This window comes from Pelobates fuscus, chromosome 6 (assembly GCF_036172605.1).
Source record: "Pelobates fuscus isolate aPelFus1 chromosome 6, aPelFus1.pri, whole genome shotgun sequence".
In the NCBI taxonomy this organism is placed as follows: Eukaryota; Metazoa; Chordata; class Amphibia; order Anura; family Pelobatidae; genus Pelobates; species Pelobates fuscus.
In genome coordinates, this window is record NC_086322.1 from 252,859,873 (window position 1) to 252,881,897 (window position 22,025).

The 22,025-nt window shown below is 40.2% G+C and overlaps 1 protein-coding gene across 6 annotated transcripts in view; it reads right to left on the reverse strand.

Moving 5' to 3' along the window:
• ATP6V0A1 (ATPase H+ transporting V0 subunit a1) overlaps positions 1–21,156 on the reverse strand; it is a 97,496-nt gene extending 76,340 nt beyond the window's left edge. For 5 of the 6 annotated variants that reach the window (XM_063458960.1, XM_063458955.1, XM_063458959.1 and 2 more), the window contains exons 1-2: positions 21,068–21,155; positions 1,506–1,651 (exon numbers count right to left, since the gene is read on the reverse strand). In XM_063458960.1, the coding sequence (XP_063315030.1) occupies positions 1,506–1,622 (117 nt within the window). In that variant the 5' untranslated portion in view covers positions 1,623–1,651; positions 21,068–21,155. Of the gene's footprint in view, positions 1–1,505; positions 1,652–21,067 lie in introns of all 6 variants that reach the window. The other variant, XM_063458954.1, reaches the window with a different exon arrangement.
• Positions 21,157–22,025: the final 869 nt, after the last annotated feature.

Genomic DNA, 22,025 nt, shown 5'->3' on the forward strand with positions numbered 1-22,025 from the left:
AACATACAATTAGTAAATAGGTAATCACATACAAACATAAGGTTTTAACAGATGTAGAATGCCGATCATTGATTATATAACTTTTCACTCAATAAAATAAAAGTTTTTTGTTTTTTCTAAAGCGGTACTTTCATGGCTGCACCCGATTTATTTATTTTTTAACCCCCCTCCCGACTACACTATATCTAATAGCCCCCCTAGCAACCTCGAATGTCCCTAGGCCCGTTATTTTACTTTTTTTTCTCTTAATCTTTATTTGTTGCCCAGATCTAACAACCTTTGAGTTGTCCCAAAATTACTAACTACCACATTTGTTCATTACTTAAACAATGTCAAATAATTATTGATGGGGGGCGGAGCCTAGCTTCAAGGCTGGGCGGACGTGCCAAGAATCAGAATCCGGAGGACTGCACACGATGCACTTAAGATGGCGGCAGAGCCTGCTCCCAAACCAACAGGATAGACTCACTGGGAGCGGCAGCGAGCCGCCCCCGGACCAAGCAGCAAAACTTACCGACAACAGGTGAGCGGGGTATGAGGGAGATACCCTTGGGGACAGCATCAATACACCCACCCATTCCCACTCTGCTTAGCCCACCCGGGATGAAGGCCATAAGGGTGAAGACCCAGAAGCATGGCCCACATCTGCAGAGGCCTATGCGCCGCAGGTGGCAGAAGACCACCAGGCCCTCCGAAAACTCCCACACGAGGAGGAAAGTCGGGCTCCAGAAGTAACTGAGTTTGTGGCCATAAGATGCAGGCCTGTACACCAGCCTGGGGCCGGAGGGACACCTTCACTAACACCTGTGCAGCAGCGTCCCTCCCTGGCCCACCTGCGGGCTCAAGGCGTTTCCCAACAGAGGGCATCGGATGAAAGAGTCAAACTGTATCACGCCTCCAGCACTCTCTCCACCATTTTACTGAGCTGTTATTTCATTTTAGACATGCTGTCTCACACAACCATGACTATAATGCTTAGGGAGCAGAATGCATTATCAATGAGACTCCGGACCTCAGTGAAATAACCTTCAGCGTAGCTAGTTACCACTCATTGTATGTTATTTTAGGCACCTGTTACTCTAGATCGTATTATACATGACCCACACACGATGAGCACGTCACAATGCAATCACACAAAACTTCCTGTCTAGCTTAGCCTGTTAGTCTCGCTAGTGATCCGGTTATATAGCCAGCCTACTTGTTCAAGCAGTATAGAAAAAAAATCAAAAAAATATTATTTCTAAAGCACCAACAAAGTCCATAGCGCTGTACAAACAGACACGTTGGACGCACAGGAGGGGTTGAGCGCCCTTCTCAATGAGCTTACATGCTACAGGGAGTGGGGTATAGCGACACAAAATTGAAACACAATAGGCTGCATTTGTGAAAGTACTTTTTCCTTTATGTTGTACAGTGTGCATTTATTCATAAGATATATTTATTTATAAAATATTTTACCAGGATGGCTACATTGAGTATGTCCTGGGTGTTATCATTGCACTTACATCTCGAAATTGCACTTTTCCCAGCTCCCCAAGTTCGCTGACACAGCAATATGCAGCTTCCGATTGGAGGAAAAGCTGTGCAAGGGTCATCTCTTCACTTCGGAAAAGCTCCCCCATGGTTTTGTATGTTGGTTCTAATGCTTAACCTAAAAAATAAATAAAAAAAATAGTATAAATATACAAATTTTACAAAGTATACGTAAACACACTTACAAACTCTTAACAGATTGTCTACAATAATCCTAGGAAAACTGCATGCAGAAGATGGATCCCACTGCTGTATAACCAAGTTTGTTTTGTTGCTGCCCATTATCCATATATTAAATGTCACATCTGCCAGTAAAGTCCTAATGGTGCCGGATATTAGTGGGAGTTACAGTCCCAGGCAGGAGCTATTTCATCTGCCCCTAACAAAATGATTACATTTAGCACATGTCTAATGATATTTTATTTGGCAAGGTAGGTGGATGAGAATGGTGTATACAGATCTCCAAATAGATAGCACTCCAAGGTCCGGTCCAAAAAATGAAACTCGATCAGGATTCTGATGAAAGTTTGTTAGATTGTTGCTTTTTTGATTTGTAAGCAATAAAAGTCAAGTTTTATTTTTTAGAGATCTGTATACTATTACTGACAAGCACCGAGCAAGTAAAACTGGACGGACACACACATACTTTATTGGACATTTTTCCACAGTTAACAAGAGGTTACAGGTTACAATGTAAAAAAAAATTAACATTTTTTTCAGGGGGGGCGGGAGAGGGGGTGGTAGATAAATGACAGTTTACTTAGTTACTTAGTGAAGAAAGCTTTCCTTGGAAATTGCCTAAGGATTTAATCTTCATAACAGGATTTGTGCATCTCTATCTAAAATGTTCACAATTCTGTGCAGGGACAGTTCAAGCACCAAGCCTAGTAATGCTCCCTGTAGAGGTTATGGAGGAAGAATCCCTGTTTCATCATCATCGTATTCCAACTGCCTGATTAAAGGGACACTGCAGACACCCAAACAACTTCAGCTCTTTGAAGTAGTCTGGGTGGGTGCAGTGTCCATTTTGCACCTAGTGCTGCAATGTAAAATATTGCAGTTCCAGAGAAACTACAATGTTTACATTGCAGCTCTAAGTCTGCCCCCAGTGGCTGCCTACCAGACCTCCTACGGACCTCCAACGTCAAATTTTCCCCATAGGAAAGCCACTAGAAAAGGAAACCACTAGAGGAGGACTTAACCACGCAAGGTGATTATTGCCTTTTATAAAAACTGCATTAATTACACTTGCAGGATTAAGGGTGATGGGAGTTGCCACCCAGACCACTCCAGTGGGCAGACGTGGTCTGTGTGCCTGTAGTGTCCCTTTTAGAGGAGTTTCCTAGGAACCAGTCTGACCTATTCTCTTCTGACTACTTGCAAATGTGGAAACATTTCCTTGAGCAACAGTTATTGGATGAGAGCATTAACTGACGCTCTTACACTATCACTAGCTGCCTATGTCAAGTAAGACTTCAGAAAAGTACGTGTTACTCATAGGCGTGCGCAGCCTATTGCATTAGGGTGTGCACCCTAAAGCACAAGCACATGCGGTGTATGTATATATATATATATATATATATATATATATATATATACACACACACATACACATATATACACACACACAAAGCTGTGTGTGTGCTGTGTGAGGGTGCTGTTAGTGTGATGTGTGTGTGAGGGTGCTGTTAGTGTGATGTGTGTGTGAGGGTGCTAGTAGTGTACTATGTGTGTGAGGGTGCTAGTAGTGTACTATGTGGGTGAGGGTGTTTGTGTGTGCGTGCTTGTGAGGGTGCTGTGAATGTACTGTGTGTCAGGGTGCTGTTTGTGTGTGAGGGTACTGGTAGTGTGCTGTGTGTGTGCGTGTTTGTTAGGGTCCTGTTTGTGAGGGTACTGTTAGTGTGCTGTGTGAGGGTACTGTTAGTGTGCTGTGTGTGTGGGTGCTGTATGTGTGTGTGGGTGCTGTGTATGTGTGGGGGTGCTGTGTATGTGTATGTGTGTGGGGGTGCTGTGTATGTGTATGTGTGTGTGTGCGCTGTGTATGTGTATGTGTGTGTGTGCGCTGTGTATGTGTGTGTGTGCTGTGTATGTGTGTATGTGTGTGTGTGCTCTGTGTATGTGTGTATGTGTGCGGGTGCTGTGTATGTGTGTATGTGTGCGGGTGCTGTGTATGTGTGTATGTGTGCGGGTGCTGTGTATGTGTGTATGTGTGCGGGTGCTGTGTGTATGTGTGCGGGTGCTGTGTGTATGTGTGCTGGTGCTGTGTGTATGTGTGTGGGTGCTGTGTATGTGTGCTGTGTATGTGTGTATGTGTGTGGGTGCTGTGTATGTGTGTATGTGTGTGGGTGCTGTGTATGTGTGTATTTGTGTGGGTGCTGTGTATGTGTGTATGTGTGTGGGTGCTGTGTATGTGTGTATGTGTGTGGGTGCTGTGTATGTGTGTATGTGTGTGGGTGCTGTGTATGTGTGTATGTGTGTGGGTGCTGTGTATGTGTATGTGTGTGGGTGCTGTGTATGTGTGTGGGTGCTGTGTATGTGTATGTGTGTGGGTGCTGTGTATGTGTATGGGTGCTGTGTATGTGTGTGGGTGCTGTGTATTGGTGCTGTGTATTGGTGCTGTGTATTGGTGCTGTGTATGTGTATGGGTGCTATATGTGTGTGGGTGCTATATGTGTGTGGGTGCTATATGTGTGTGGGTGCTATATGTGTGTGGGTGCTATATGTGTGTGGGTGCTATATGTGTGTGGGTGCTGTGTATGTGTGTGGGTGCTGTGTATGTGTGTGGGTGCTGTGTATGTGTGTGGGTGCTGTGTATGTGTGTGGGTGCTGTGTATGAGTGTGGGTGCTGTGTATGAGTGTGGGTGCTGTGTATGAGTGTGGGTGCTGTGTATGAGTGTGGGTGCTGTGTATGTCTGTGTGTGCTGTGTATGAGTGTGGGTGATTGTGGGGGGTGGAGGTGGGGGTACATTACTTAATATCCCCCCTCCCTTCTTACTTTATTTAGGGAGGGGGGATCCTTCCTTGCTGCCTTCCATGGTGGTCCAGTGGAGGTGGGGGCAGATCAGTTATCCCCCCTCCCTTCTTACCTTATATACATACATAAAAAGGTGGAGCTCAATGCAGCAAATATTCTGAAAAACAAGATAATGCAGCAAAATAGTGTAACACAGTATATGTAAAATTTGGTTTAAAAATATATAATGGTGTCACTCACAAGCCTGGAGTCATACCGTCATATGACTCCGGTAGTATATGCCTCTGGACCATTCAAGGTTGTCCAAACCCCTTCTGTATGAGGTGTTTTCCTTTAAAGTGCTGTAGTTCTTCTTTCCAGTGCTTTGGAATAATAGATACACCAGGTCCAGGATAGTGAATCCAATAAAATGCTTTATTTCTTTAAAATCAAAGAATAAAAATAAATAAACGAATCTGTGCCAGGTAAATACCTGGATAGACTAAGTAGTCCAATATCAAATGTCCAAAACGCGTTTCGCCTTGTTAAAAGGCTTCCTCAGTTGGTTGTTCTGTCTCTTCCTCCCTTCTCCTGTTTTTAAATCGCCCGCTTCAGGTTGTTAATTGTTTGTATTTCCGGTCTCTCATTTCCGGTTTTTCGTTTCGTGGAACGCACGTGCGTTCCACTGTGCGTCCTTGCTTCCTGAATCATCATTCTGGTGAAACGCACCTTGTGTTCGGTTTCCGCTTCCGGTTCCGCGGTCAGTGGAACGCACTTGCGTTCCAGCGAGTGTTATCACGGACACCTTTGTTTTACCTTGGTAAAACAAAGGTGTCCGTGATAACACTCGCTGGAACGCAAGTGCGTTCCACTGACCGCGGAACCGGAAGCGGAAACCGAACACAAGGTGCGTTTCACCAGAATGATGATCATCATTCTGGTGAAACGCACCTTGTGTTCGGTTTCCGCTTCCGGTTCCGCGGTCAGTGGAACGCACTTGCGTTCCAGCGAGTGTTATCACGGACACCTTTGTTTTACCTTGGTAAAACAAAGGTGTCCGTGATAACACTCGCTGGAACGCAAGTGCGTTCCACTGACCGCGGAACCGGAAGCGGAAACCGAACACAAGGTGCGTTTCACCAGAATGATGATTCAGGAAGCAAGGACGCACAGTGGAACGCACGTGCGTTCCACGAAACGAAAAACCGGAAATGAGAGACCGGAAATACAAACAATTAACAACCTGAAGCGGGCGATTTAAAAACAGGAGAAGGGAGGAAGAGACAGAACAACCAACTGAGGAAGCCTTTTAACAAGGCGAAACGCGTTTTGGACATTTGATATTGGACTACTTAGTCTATCCAGGTATTTACCTGGCACAGATTCGTTTATTTATTTTTATTCTTTGATTTTAAAGAAGTAAAGCATTTTATTGGATTCACTATCCTGGACCTGGTGTATCTATTATTCCAAAGCACTGGAAAGAAGAACTACAGCACTTTAAAGGAAAACACCTCATACAGAAGGGGTTTGGACAACCTTGAATGGTCCAGAGGCATATACTACCGGAGTCATATGACGGTATGACTCCAGGCTTGTGAGTGACACCATTATATATTTTTAAACCAAATTTTACATATACTGTGTTACACTATTTTGCTGCATTATCTTGTTTTTCAGAATATTTGCTGCATTGAGCTCCACCTTTTTATGTATGTATACTATGTATTTTTAAGTGGTGTAGGGGATACCACTTTTTAGGTGTTTGAGCATCAGTCCCTAATCACCCCCACATTGTGCACCCATTTTATTGTATTATTTGTATTACCTTCTTACCTTATGCCTGGGAGGGGGGATCCTGCTGCTGCCATCCATCCCTGGTGGTCCAGTGGAGAGTGAACGTTCACTCACGCGAGATCTGAGCGTTGCCGCGGCAACGCTCAGATCTCGCGAGAGGAACCCGGCGGAGCTGCTGGCAATAGCTCCCCGGGTCCTCTCCTGCCTCCCTCACTGCCTGTGAGCCGGTGAGGGGAGGCTGAGAGCTGCTTGAAACATTGCACATCCAGAGATATTTACAATTTTGCGCCTGGGGCTAGTTCCCGGCTGCCCAATCTCCATTTTGTGCAACAAGGATATCGGTCATCAGTCCGCTAGTAACAGACATAATCACTAGTTTTACAGTTTACATAGGCTGAAGAGAAATGTGTCCATTAAATTCAGCCTTTATCACATCTTTTTTTGTTGTTGCTGTTAATCCTAAATAAGGTACAAAACCCAGGTTGAAGTACTTCCAGTGTTGCAGCAAATTAGGGGAAAAAAATCCTTCTTGACCCCAGAATGGCAATCAGATTTATCGGTCGATCAAGAAGCTATAACCCCACAAATTAAAAAGGATATCCCTAAAATGATGTCCTTGCAAGTAAGCATTCAGTTGTTTTAAAAAAAAAAAAAAACTGTACAGACTGATAATCATTTCTTCAGACAAAGAATTCCATATCCTTATTGCTCTTACTGTTTTTACTTTCCTTTACTTTAGACTAAATCTCCTTTTTTCCAGTCTAAAAGCGTGTGACCTTGTGTCCTATGTATAGTCCTATGTATGAAAAGATTTCCAGACAATGCTTTGTACTGGCCCTGAATATATTTGTATAATGTTATATCCCCTCGCCGTTTTTCTAAAGAGATTTAAATTTGTTAATCTTTCTTCATCACTATAATGTTCCATTCCTTTTATTAATTTTGTATCCCGTGTTTATTTTAAAAGAAAAATCATACTTAGGAAATCACATTCTAATTTTCGTCATAACAGATGATTCCACAAATACAGGGTTCAAGAGCATAATACTTTTTCCCCCCAACCTAAAATGAAAGTAAAGCAATACCTTCAATCATAATTCACATATTTTAAGCCAATTACATTTAAATTCAATCTTCACTCAGTATTTTTAATAGTGCGTTTAGAGATCCCCTATATTTCAAGAGAACCTATTGTCACAAAAATAACAGTTATTTTAGGACTATATGTTCCCTTCGACAACTGATGAAGGTGCAAAAATAAATTCTAGAGAAGCAATGGATGGGAAATAGGCATGTATGGCAAAAACACAGCGATCCTCCAATCAACTGTGGAATCAGCTGTACTTGACTCCAGGATGGAATTTTGGTTCTGGAAGTTGAAACACCACTAGTGGTTGTCAGGAAGATCTGATCAGGGTTCAGTGGCGGTGATGTGCAGGAGAACAAAGTTTTACTTATAGCACGCTGTCCCTCGCGGCCATGCTGCTCTTCAGTTGCCAGATGCCACGTGAATGTTGCACTTTTGTGCATGTGCTCTAGTCGAGACAGAGCCTGAATCTGCCGAGATTGGACACAAGTTAACGTCAGAGCTCCATCTTTGCTCCATGGGAGGTTTCCCTTTAAAATTCGGTTGCTAACCAGAAACATTTGTGGTATTTCTGGTGTCTCGAATGGTAATGAAAGGACTTTTTAGTCTGGGACTTCAGAACATACAATCAATAAGTAAAATAAAAAAAAACTCCATGGTCTTTAAGGACATCACAAGTTAAGCAGCTGATCTGCACAGCAAATGAAAAAAAAATAAAAAAAAAATAAATTTAAATTAACTATTTATTATCAGAAAGAACTGTACATAAATAAATATGCACCCGGTTTGTAATTAGCCGCCTAACAATGCGTGTATTATGGGGGGGGAAATGAAACTGATTGAATCATGATAAACCACAAGACAATGATATTTTATTTTATTTTGGGAGGGGGAGGACTTAATTCCTTTAATCTAAGAACAATACAATTACTCATGTCACAGTCTGCAAATACACACTCAGGCAGTAACTTTTTTGCAGCTGCTCCTTTAAGGAACATTCCAGTACTATGACCAGTACAGCTTACAAACTCTTTGACAACTTACCTGGGACACAGATGCTGCCCCATATTTGGAAACTCCAACTAAAAAGTATTGTCTGGGAGTAGAACTACAATTTTGGGCAGACTTGGGCCTGTATGTCTTAGAATTATGCTGTTCTTAGATTAGCCCATTAAGGACACATGATGGAATTATTCCATTATGGACCTCCCTTCCTTAAGGACCCATGACTGAATAATTCCGTCATGTAGTATTTTGCCAACAGAAACGGTTTCCCTGCTAGTAACAAGGGTACCCCAAGTATAACTCAATTCCAGGGCCTCCCATCTGTCAGCTGGGACTAGAATTAGTGGCTCCAGACAAAGATGAGCTGCATGCAAGTAGTAGTTTACCTGGGTATGCAAAGAGGGTTCTTCTGTACTCAGGGGACACAGCTGAGCACAATTTTGTGATTTTTTATTTCAGTTGCACACACACCAAGTTTACAAATTAAACTGCTAAACTGAAAGGTCCATTTGGAAAAAAAAAAAAAAAAAAACACGGAAATAAAATGATACCCCAAAAAAATGTTTTAAAAAAAATAAAAAACGTTAAATGAAATTCGTACAAAAATGGTCAAACTGCTACAAAACCTAAAAATGAGACAAAGGCTTATCAAATACATCTACTAAAATTCTAACTGTAAACACTAAACTAGTCAGGTCATGAGACCGTAACCTCACAAGATAGTGGCAATGGCATACGTTGGGGTAGTGTTTTACTCAAAAGGTTTAATCATCATGACACACAGAAGATTTACAAAATACCTGGTACAAATGCCATGTGTAGAATGTGAAAAACAAAAACAAAAAGCCTGACAAACTAGTGAAACACAGTGTCACATTAAGACACACTATACACCATAAAGGGAGGTTTTCTACTTTCATGAATTTTCTTTATCTGAATCCGTCCCTCGTGGGGGCCGCCATTTAATCCTACGCACCCTCTTTAGCTACCAGTAGCCGATATCAGCACTGTATTCACGCATGCAGCACTAAAGTCTATGGAGGAAGCTCCACAGAAACGGTTCGTTTTCCCTAAAACCACTGGTGACGGCTGGGGGAAAAGATGAGCCATCGCAATGACACGAACAGTTCTTAACAGCAACTATAGCAGCACAAAAATTAAAAAATAACTCAACATCAACATGTTGGAAGAAATGGTCAGAGTGATGGGCTGACAAATACTATAACTGTATTATTGAACAAAAACCAATAAATATAAATTCATTAAATACATAGGTCTTATATTGGTGCCTGGACTGTCCCTTTAAAATTAATAAGAAGCCACACTACATTTATAATTTAGGAAAAAGATAACTTAGGAGAAAGCAAAAAAAAAAAAAAAAAAAAACAATACAAAAATAAAAGTACAATGATTATTGATCTAGCATAACTATACATTTTTTCAAAATAAAAATGAGTAACATTTTTAGAGATTATAGCTGCATATTTTATCAAGCCTTTTTCTACCCTACAATTTGGCTGATAAACATATTGATATTCAGTGCTCACTCCCATCTCATTAAATATATATATATATATATATATATATATATATATTAATCTAGGTTTTGTCTAGGAACGGGGGCTCATCTACAAAAAAAAGCCTGTCACTTCTAAATGAAAACTTTTTTCCTGACTCTAGGAGCGTATAGTTTATTACACTATATGAAAATGAAAAACACATTATATATGAGAATTAGGTACAAAAAGGGATGTTATAGCAGTAATTCACATATTACGTACCCGAGTTATAATTGTGTATTTCGGAAGACGCACAAAGTCATAACCAGCCAGGAAGAAATCATACAGGTATTAGTTGCTTTACAGTGAGTACAGAACTATCAAATGGGATTTTCCACTTTGAAAAAAAAATGCAAGCTAAACCACCTCCCATATTAACTATTTATTTTAAATAAGTAAAAGTTAATATTGTATTTTAGGTAGAAACCAGTCATTTACAAAATAACCACTTCTCCAAGTTGAAACTAAAGCTATCATTATTTCCGACTATCAACAATGGTTTTATTCTTAGCTCCCGTACAACTTCTGCTTTTACCCAATATAATTGTTTTTTGTTTTTCATTCTCTTTATTGGTATTTTTGTTAATTAAATATAAAAGACAAAGCAATTACATTTACAACATTTTCTGCCTTAGGTATAAGATAGTTGCATAGTTCTTATTGATATTATATTTGTTATTTTTATCAAGAGGCTGAATATATGATTCTGAAAAAAAACAGCCTTGACCCCAACTCCCCATCCAATTACTGCCCTATCTCGCTACGGCCATTTGCCTCCAAGATCCTCGAGAGAGTTGTGTACACCAGACTGACTGACTTTCTCGAAACCAACTCTCTGCTTGAATCCCTTCAGTCTGGATTCCGCGCTGGTCATTCTGTCGAAACGGCTGTGACCAAAGTATCCAACGATTTAATTGCTGCTAAATCTCATGGCCATTACTCTATCCTAACTCTCCTTGATCTTTCTGCTGCCTTTGACACTGTTGATCATCAACAGCTTCTTTGCATTCTCCGTAATTTTGGTCTACAGGATACTGCTCTCTCCTGGTGCTCCTCCTACCTCTCCCAGCGCTCTTTCAGTGTTTCTTTCTCTGACTCTGCCTCTTCCCCCCCAACCACTCTCTGTTGGCATCCCCCAAGGTTGCCGTAATCAGAACTATGGTATTCCCAGTAGTAACATAAGGATGTGAGAGCTGGACTATAGAGAAGGCTGAGTGTCGTAGAAATGATGCCTTTGAACTGTGGTGTTGGCAAAAACTGCTTAGAATCCCTTGGATTGCAAGAAGTTCCAATAAATCCGTACTACAGGAAATCAAGACAGACTGTTCACTGTAAGCCATGATCATGAGGCTAAAGCTGAAATATTTTGGCCATATAATGAGAAGACAGGATTTTCTAGAGAAGACTGATGCTGGGAAAGATTGAATCACACGAAGAAGGGGACGACAAAGATGGAGATGGATAGATGAGGTCACTGAAGCCACGAACATGAAGTTGTTGGAGCTCAAAGGGGCAGTGACTGACAGATGTACCTGGCGTGCTATGGTCCATATGGTCACACAGAGTCTGACACGACTGAACGACTAAACACAAACATCATATACAGCCAACACACACACACCTCGGCTACGTTGCCGGAGTGAATGTCACCACTGCTGCACCTCATTACCTTATTCCAACTTGACAAAAACTCACTGCTCATGCCTCCTAGGCGAGCCAATGCTATGACTATTGGCGTTTCCTGGGAATCATTCATTGATTATTGGTCAAGTTCCTTTTTTCTTGATAAGAGTTGCTTACTATGTTTTGCGACTCTTCTGTATTTTGACACTTTCTTCTATTGTGTAAACTGAAAAACTATGTCTACTTAAAAACAAAGATTGTAAAAAAATAAATAAAGCCAGGACACACCACACACGACATACAGCCAACATACACTTGTACAAAGTACAGTCAGTACTCTCCACAAGCACACGACACACAGACTGCACTCACAGCACATACATGACAAACAGCAAGCACACACCGCAAGGGGGAGACAATGGAAGGGCAGAGGGTAAGACGCAAAACAAAATAAATCCAAATGATAAAACTGAGGCATAAATAGCCATGTTGTGACTATGGTAGAGTTGAATTTTTTTTTTCCAGATTATCTATTTTTTTCTCAATTTTTCCTTTTAGGTTAATTTTGTAAAAATTCAAAGCTCACCAAATAGCCCTGTCAATGTCCCTTGTCTACAAGTCCCTTGGACAAATAGCAACCTGGCAGCCACTCTCACTCCCATGAGAGATCATCTGTCTGGATTATCCCAGGACCAATCCAATGCTTCTAGTGACTGACAGTCACTAAAGATGTGTTCTTCGCAAAGTGTAAACACAGTTGTTTCTCTGAAATGGAAATGTCGACAAGTGTATAGCCAAAGCTATAAAAGAATATTCAGGCTCCGCACACTGTTTTTACAGAGAACAATGCCTGCATTTCACACTTTGCTTGTAATAGACAAAGTACTATATTTTGCCACGTATATAACACATCTCTATGTAATAGGACGAGAATTACAAGTTCTTCTTGTCCGTCCTTCAAGTACAATTATGTCTTGAGAAAGAATGACCTCTTACATGCTTCAATGCTATCAGGTCAGTGTGTCGTGGAAAGAAATGCATAAATAAAATGGTGTTTAAACATGTCGGCCTCCGGTGACACTTTTCCAAGAGCTTAAATTATGTATGAGAGTTCTTTCAGCTTGAGCTAAATTATCAATGTAGAATATAAAGAGCATAGGTAAGCACCTGTATTGCAAAAAACAGCAATCCATATCACTCCCACACTGGGGTATTATGTATTTATTTATAAAATATTTTACCAGGAAAGATACATTGAGATTTCTCTTGTTTTCAAGTATGTCCTGGGTCCACAAATCATTGCATTGTTACAGTTAGTGTACAATAAAATACAAAAACAATATTAATATACAATATATACAAAATTTAACATAGAACAGGTAGGAAATATATAATCAACCATGACAGGTGCATTCTGTTTTGAGGTATGTAGAGAGGGATCTCTTAAAGGACTTTAAGCTTAGGGAAGATTTTAATTTGTGCGGGAGGTCGTTCCACAAATGTGGTGCTCAGTATTCAGTAGAGTAGAGAATTCAAATCCAAATTGCAAAAAAAAAAAAAATCTGACAGTCAAGCTCAGATCAGCTATTTTTGCCTAAATTTTGCCATTCAAAATGTAATTGCTGCAAAATATATATATTTTTTTTGTGCAAACCCATCTGTTTTTTTTTTATTTTTTATTTTTAATCGTGTAATTTTCCAGGAAAATTAAATATTTTTGTTTCAATACTTTTGCCTCAGGGAATGCCTTTGAGGCTTTTAGAAATGCCAATTTCACAGTTAAGGTTACAGGTTGCACACTTTGCTTTTAGCATAAACAGCTATGGCAACCTTTTAAGGAAACGTATACTTCTTCAGGTTTGCAACCATGGTAATCAAGCACTGCCAGAGTTAAACATTCTTGAGGCGGTCCGAGACTTGGTACAGTAACAAAGTCCAATAAGTTTCATTCTTGTCTTGACACAGAATTAGAAATCATGCCTTTAAAAATAAAAAATATCTACTTAGCCATACAAGCATAATACGTATATCTAGGTACTAGTGGAAGAGTAGATAAATTAAATAGAAGTATCTGATAGATAGACAATTCTATAAATGAGGAATGCTGTTTTAAATGCAAATTTATTAATCCACAATTAACACTGCTGGATTTGCGCCCTACACACATCTAAGGCATTTTAGTTGCTGAAGTGCAACCTCTTTTTTTATTTTACATAGAGTGAAGATTTCAATAGAATTTGGCACTTTTTATAAATGAACCTTCTTACACACCCTTGGTTGTCAGGGAACAGGTCCTGTTACTTCCTGGTTTGGTTAACTCAGTGGAGAAAAATTTAAGAGGCAGCTATTGCGCAGAGCACCTGTCTTGCAAAGATTTCGCATTGAGCTACCCCGGGTAAGTGTAGCACTTTGCTTTTTCCAAACCATTTTTTTTTTCCCAAAATGAACGAAAGTTACATTGTAACACTGATGTCTGTCAGGAATCCCTGAATAACCCTTCACATGTATTTTTTTTTTTTAAATAACACAACCTAAGGTATTAAACTTGGGGTTTGACTCTTTTCATGCAACCATTTTACCAGCAATCTATGCCAACATTTTACAAAAAAAAAAAATAATAATTGGTGATTTTTTTTTACACACATAGCAATTTAAGAATACATGTACTGAGAACTTTAGGGTTATTGCCAAAGAACACCCAATAGGTGTTCAGCAACCTCTCCCGAGTACAATGATACCACCCATGTATAGGTGTGTCGGGTTCTCTGGGCGCTAAAATACCTTATTTAGAGGGTGTGCTTTCCAACTTTTCCCAAATTTTCACAGCTGGTCATCATGCACCCATGTCCTATTTGGGCAATTTTTAAAGCCAGAAAATGTAATTTACTCCCATCAAACCATATATTTTTTTTAAAGTACCCTACCCTACGGTATTTCAAATGGTGGTATTTTAACACTTTCCATGCACAAAAATTCTACAACCAGTCTTTGTCAAACTTTTTGGTAGTCATTTTTTTGTGTTATTTTTCTCTCACATTGTACTTTAGGCAAGGATTCCGTTATTTGTTACGGACAAAGAACACCCCAATATGTGTTCAGCAACATCTCCAGAGTAAACTGTGCCCCCAATCTAAAAGGTCTTATGGGTTTTTGCAAACCTACAGGGGTCAAATGTAGGGCTTTCCCCTTTTCCATGTTTGCACATTGAAATTTGCCAGATTGGTTTGATGGGCCTATGTTGCCTTTGAGACTATATAGCAGCCCAGGAATGAAAATTAACCCCATCATGGCATACCATTTGTAAAAGTAGACAACCCAGGGTATTCAAAATGGGGTATTTCCAGTCTTTTATAGTAGCCACTAAGTCAAAAACGTTGGCCAAAGTTAGCGTTTTTATTTGGTTTTTTTTTCCTCAATTCATATTATATCTCTCCCTCCCACCCCTCAATCCTCAGCAACTGAGGATTGAGGGGTGGGAGGGAGAGGGACCCTCCAGTGCCAGGAAAACGGATTGTTTTCCTGGCACTGGAGTTTCCCTTTAAGCTAGATTGAATGTGTTTAATATTTAACCTATAGACGAAAGCCAGCAACAGTTCATTTTTTTCACTGTCACAGTAAAAACTTGATTGAATATGTTTAATATTTAACCTATAGAATCATAACGTTAACCCTTATTATATTCGTTAAAAATGTGCAAGAAACTCATGCCACTATCTAATCTGTAAAGTTATACATATACGTACGCGGTTGTGGCGTCCTGACAAAGATTTTGTACTTACCTGCACAAAAAAATAAAGAATAAAAAAAAAAAAAATTAAATCTCTTTAGTTTGGAAAAACGGCACCTCTGAGGGGATTTGATACCATTATACAAATATATTCAGTAAGCCTGCTCTAGAGTATGTATGAGAATACAACACAAGGGATATGAAAGACCCAAAATGACTCCATTTATGATCTAATCCATGACCCTATCAGCTGTCAATAGAGCAGGTGACGGGAAAAGATCCTTACTTCCATCTATACAATATTTGTGTTCCATCTTTACAAAAAGCAAGTTATTGAAGCTTTCACAGGGGTGAAATGTGCCTTTCAGGTTAGTGTAAAATTCACATCTGTTCACTCCTGGACCTTTCCAAATGTGTCTACAAGCCAAGGATAATATTCTCATTCAGGACTGGTTCACTTTAACTGATAACAGCTCCTAAAACAATGAATATATATATATATATATATATATATATATATATATATATATATATAGTTTATCATGAAGATACATTAGATATTTAACATTTCTCAGTGTGAATACCTCTATCCTCCTTAACACCCACACATTGTTCCGTTTTACCTTACCAAGCGATTGAAACCACTCAAGGAAACTTCCCCAAGCAGGGGGCACCTCCCCAATGATGCCAATATGCAGGCTTTAGTGCATCAGCATCTCAATAAATCACATCTACTAGAGAGCATGTGTACTGTAGTTGCTGTGATAAAGAGTTGGAGGACTTATGTATTTCTCAATTGTGCGCCTACAGGAATATGGATCTTTAGGTTTGTCTTGAGGACTAGTTCAGGGACAACTGTTCTAGATATGCCTGTAGGAGAGTTCTCCTCTGTCACTGAATAAAAGCTAACCGACAGGTGAGGAGATGGACTTTATTTATTTTTTATTTGCATTCCCTTTAAGGCATAACATGTAGATTAGTTTAACTCCTGCAGTTCCATGCGCAGTGCAGTGTTACGGAGTCATCATGAATAAATAATTATTTTTTTTGTAAATCTGTTTTTATTGAAAAGTGATTCTCACAATCAATACACATAAGATGAATTGCATTGTACACTCGCAGGTCTCTATCGTATTATCAAAACTAGGGTACTTTTGTGTTTTATGCATTATTGATAGGTCTTCGGGTAAAGCGACATTTTGAGTTTTGGGTTGCACCCCTGGATCTTTTGGGCAAACTCTAGAACTTTTTCTATACTCTTTACCTCCTAAGCCTCCAGTGGGCGCCATTGCTTTTGTCCCCTATTCTCTTGGTCGTTCTCGGTTGTTTATGTTTTGGGCTTGGAGCCTGCGGTGTGTACGGTTCGCATTTTATCGTCCCCTTTAATGTGCTTTGTTTCGTTTTGGTGCATTTTTCCCTACATGTGGTCTAATGGGGAAGGTACTTTTGTCTTTAACTTGGGAGAAGTGTAAATGGTGTAGCGAGTAGTAGAGAGTGACTGTTCTATGCTTATAGGCTCTATGCTTTTGGTTGGTATATTATGTATGTGTGTGTGTGTTGTGTGTCCTCATGTGGTGTAGTTGTTCTGTTGAGTGGAGTTTTGTGTGTCACGATATATATAAGATGTGGTGCCTGCTCAAAGTAATATGGATTGGGAGGCAAGATTCCCCCTTTTGTCAGGTGTACCTCAAATTGATCTGGTCTCAGTTTGGGTATGAGGGAGGGATGTCAAGTGTGAAGAGGGAGAGAGCGGGAGAGAAGATGGGGGAGCAGAAAGAGGGTAAGAGAGGGCTTAAGTAAGCTCCATGTTAGGAGGGTCCCGAGCCCGCCCGCGCTCCGCCCCCAGTCTCAGGTTCTCCATCGTTCCGGTATTGTCGGGAGATATATATATATATATATAATGAATAAAGCATTTCTGCCAATATGTATGCGCACACCCAAGGCATCATGTGTTGTAGCTAAGGTAAGTGCATATTGTACTTATCTCTTGCTTGGTTTATGTCACTTAATCTAATACTTATCTTCCAGAGAGGTTACAGTTCCTCTTCAAAGTAATGATTTCTTCAGGTACATTTTAAATGGTTACTCTAACCTCTATGGCCATTTCTGCTTTTTTGAAGAGGTCGTGGGGCAGACAATCTTCTGCTTGAAATGCTGCCAATATAAAAAAAAGTCAGCACTTTGTGCCAGGTTCTAATTGCATCCCCAGCACATGTGATTTAGGCTAGCCAAAACTCTGCTCTGGACTGCTTAACATTAGTCCTGTGCAAAAATGATGTCCGTCTTCAGCACGTACTACTCACTAGCAACATATGTAATCAGCTTCTTCCCTTGCAGGCATCACTGGGCACTATAAGTAGAAGCTCTGTGGATTGTGTGTGCGCACAATCTACAGCAATTCCCTCTCTCACTCCACTCCTTCCTAATTCCGCCTCCCTATATTATATGATGTGTCCTTTCTACTCTACTTCCCTTCACTTACCAGCAGTCCACACTTTTTGCAGCCCACACCCCCTCCCGCCTTCCCCTCCTCAACACCAACTGGTGTATTAGTGGCGCTCGACACACATACACTGAAGGCAAAGCTTCTCTATTAGAAGCATTTGATTGGAGGATGACCCGGAAGATGAGGTTGCGTGATAACGGCAAATGAGTGAAACCGATCGGGGAGAACTTGGCCTGACACTGCATTTCAAATAGATTTTATAGTATTTTTTAAAGGATATACATGCGACAAACTAGGGAGGGAGACCTAAAGAGATATATAATCCTGATGAAAGTACTAGTTGGGGACTGAAACGTTGATCACAATGATCCTTATGGTAAACCAATAAAGATTTTTCCTACTTCCAATTTTGTATGCATTTTTATGCCTCTGGGACTGGCACCCGCCATTTGGATTAAGCTACAGCCTGACTACAAGGATACAGTCATATATATACACACACACTTAAATGAAAAATAAAGTGAATTAAGAAACTGGAGTAACCATTTAAGCAAGATGGAAATATAATTTTAAAAAATAAGATAAAATTAGATCATGCCTCCTTTTTAGATCAGTTCCTTTTTAAAACAATGGGAAGCACTCATTGAGCTGAATTGTTGAGAATTGACAAGGCAAATGTAATTTGATTCCAAAATAAAATAACCAAACTAAATATAAAAATAAATGAAGTTGAACAATTGTTTTAAATTTGGCTATTTTGGTCAATATTTTGCATTTTCCTGTGATACTCCATCTTTTCTGGTTTGTTAAATGGTCACTTCATCATGCTGACACACACTTTACAAGTAAAGAGAGTTTTTTTTCTACACAAAAACTGACAGTTGCAATAGAAATTGGCACTTTTAACCCCGCTCCCCCTCCAGGAGACATACAGACAACCGGTCCTGTTACTTCCAGGTTGCTTAACTCAGTAGAGCTAAACTCAAGAGGCAGGAAATTGCACAGAGCACCTGCTTTGCAAAGACTTTTTATTGAGCTGCATTGGGAAATTTAAAATTGGACAGCCACAGAAAGTCTGGGCTGGATAGAAGAGGATTTCTTGCAAAGGCTTGAGACAGGAGAGGTGCGGCTTTTGCAAGCTATTCCAGAGAAAAGGCATGCTCCATTACTGCCTAGTAGGAATCGACAGATTATTGGTCTGGCCAATATTATCAGCTGATGTTGAGCATTATGGCAAATATTGGTATCAGCCTATAATGATGCCAATATAGCTGACAAAGCAGGCAGCCTACTCTCTCTAGCTTTCACAAGTCCTCGGCCATCAAAGCGTTGCAGGCTTGCGAGAGTTGGACAGAGGACCTGCCGGAAAATGAAGATAGCATGTTCTGGGTCCCAGGGTAAGCTATTAAACTCGTCAATACAGGGTGGGTGTCTTACATTACGACCAAATCAAATCTTACATCTATTTCTCTAAAAAAATGTAGAAGTAATTTTAGAACATTAAAGTAAAAAAAATATTACAAATGTTCGTAATTGTGTTGCTTTACTATGTCAGAAATCCTATTGTGTCAGTTAAAAGTAATTTTACTCATATACCAATCAGAAACTAGTAGGCATGCTGCAGCCAAGGAACGGCATTCAAGCCATTATTATATAGAGCATTTTAATCATTATCTAAAATTTATAAAAAATAAAAATGAATAGTTAAAAAAAACCTTTAGGTCAAGACGTCCATCTTTAATGTGGAAACGCCCTGGCAGCCTGCACAAAGTCACAAGACCACCAGGGAGGGTAATGTCCCCCTCCCTGGCCACAGGTAAAAGGCAGGGAAAGGAAGAAGAATAGATGTACCAGTTATGAGTTTGGTATCAGTATCTGGCCTTAAAAATAACTTTCAATACCTATTGCCAAGTAACACCTCTAGGTGCTGTCACTCAGACGGCCACTAAAGGTGCTTCCTATTTCAGTGATGCACTGTGTGCAAGACCTATGTTCAGTGTCTCCATGCTCTGCATGTAGATGCTGAATGTTCCTCATAGGGATGCATTGATTCAGTATGAGAAGATGCTGATTTGAACAGTGCTCTGTCACGAATGAGAAATGGGCTCCCAATGCTTTCCTATGGGAAAGGATTGGATTGGCCAAGTTCGGCAAGGGTGATGATGTCAGCCATGCAAGCAGGGCCAGCTACAGTAAGACCAGCATGCCAAAGGAGAAAATAGGGTTATTAAAACTAAGAATTGTCAGGAAATCAAAGTGAATTTGATTTAATTTTGCAAAGCCCATCTAATGGTGACATTGCTTATGGGAGTTTAGTGGCCAGGGGAAGGGGCAGGAAAAAGGGGAGTCAAAATAGTCAAACCTGTAAAAAAAAAAAAAAAAAATCTCCAAATCAACAATGTTGCTGATTCAGCTATTTTGGCATTAAATTACCAATTCCCTTACAATTCTCACCAACAAACAAGTCTGTCAGTGTCGGTCTAAAATATTTTCATTAGGACATGCTCGACATTTTGTACATATATTATTCATTAACCCCTTAAAGACACATGACATGTGTGACATGTCATGATTCCTTTTTATTCCAGAAGTTTGGTCCTTAAGGGGTTAAACTGCTAACAGCAGACAATTGAAATCTGAATCACAATATTTATGAAAACACAGCAAAATTGGGAAAAAATGAAATAAATATCCATTTAATTGGCTATTTTAGCCTCAATTTTGCCATTCAGATTGGAGATTAGTGAATAACCCACACACATACAATTAACACGAACAGTAAGCATTTTGTTTTGTTGCAGTGAATGAATCGCCATAATGCACACACACTATATATATACACACTGGAAAATGGCAGTTCTATAATCCCTTACATAAGATTAACCACCATGTAATATATGACACCTAAATGGTGAAGAAATAAGAAGAAACAACAACCAACCACTCAGATATTATTCATAAAAACAGACTAATGTAAGACTCCATCATGTCTGCAATTCAGCACCAGATAGATATTATATATAAATACTGGCATAAACAATCACTATATATATATATATATATATATATATATATCTTACAGTAATGACTATTTTCAGCATGTCTAAATCCATATCAATAACCCCATTGGTGGAGCATACCAGTGACAGATACAATATATATAACACACATTGCCTCCTATCACAGTAATGCCATGTAATTCCCATTTGTTATATGACAGCCAGGCCCCAGAGAGGAGAGCTGAGCCCTAATTCTGACATTATTTACACACAGTCACCCTGTATTGTACTGTATATATATATATTTAGTAATAAGTGATACCCTCCACCCCCATTACCTTGAAGATCACAGCACAGCATCAGCAGCCCCTTGTCTCCTTTCAGTTTAACACAGCCCCTGACGTCACGCTCGCTGACACCGCCCACTCGCCATTATTACTGAGGGCAACGGGCAAAGCCTACAGCCTTAAATTTTAACATAAAACTAACCATAAACGCAGCATTTAGTCCAGGAACGCGCTGTGACACACGCTAGTACGCTATATATGTCCATGTCTTCGGTCTGGCTATTCAGCATAGCAATTGGGCATTCTCTATTTATTGCTTCTTATGTGTTACAATGGCTCAGGCACCATTCGCCCGCAGTTAAGATGGCAGGCGGTGCTGTCGACGAAGCAGCGTCACGTGACCGTGCCTAATTCCCAGTGGAGTGGAATGCCGCAGTGAGGGGAAGGAGGGAGGGGTCATGTGATTCACACATTGCTGCCGACGTCATCGCTCGGTAGTGTCTAATGACTGGGAGTGTTATAAAGCTGTGTGAAGGTTTTAAAATGTGCTGGTTATCAATAGGCATGTTTGTACTGATCATTTCACTTTCAGTCATGTGTACAGCTTTGTTCTCATAGCTATAAAGCTAAACTGCCTCTTGTAAGGTTTTTTTTTTGCACACAATAAATAACTAGAAGTTAACAATAGGGGCTTTAATTTATTTTTTGAAATTTCACTACTTTTAATTATAAAGGAACACTATATATAGCCAGGGGCGGACTGACCGGTCGGGCACTTCGGGCATGGTCCGAGGTCCCGGCCGGGAGGGGGGCCCGCCATTCTTCAGTAAGAAGAGAGGGAGGGGGGAGTAAGAAGGGGGGTAAGAAGAGAGGGAGGGGGGAGTAAGAAGAGAGGGAGGGGGTAGTAAGAAGGGGGTAAGAAGATGGGGGGGAGTAAGAAGAGAGGGAAGGGGGGTAAGAAGAGAGGGAGGGGGAGTAAGAAGAAAGGGAGGGGGGAGTAAGAAGAGAG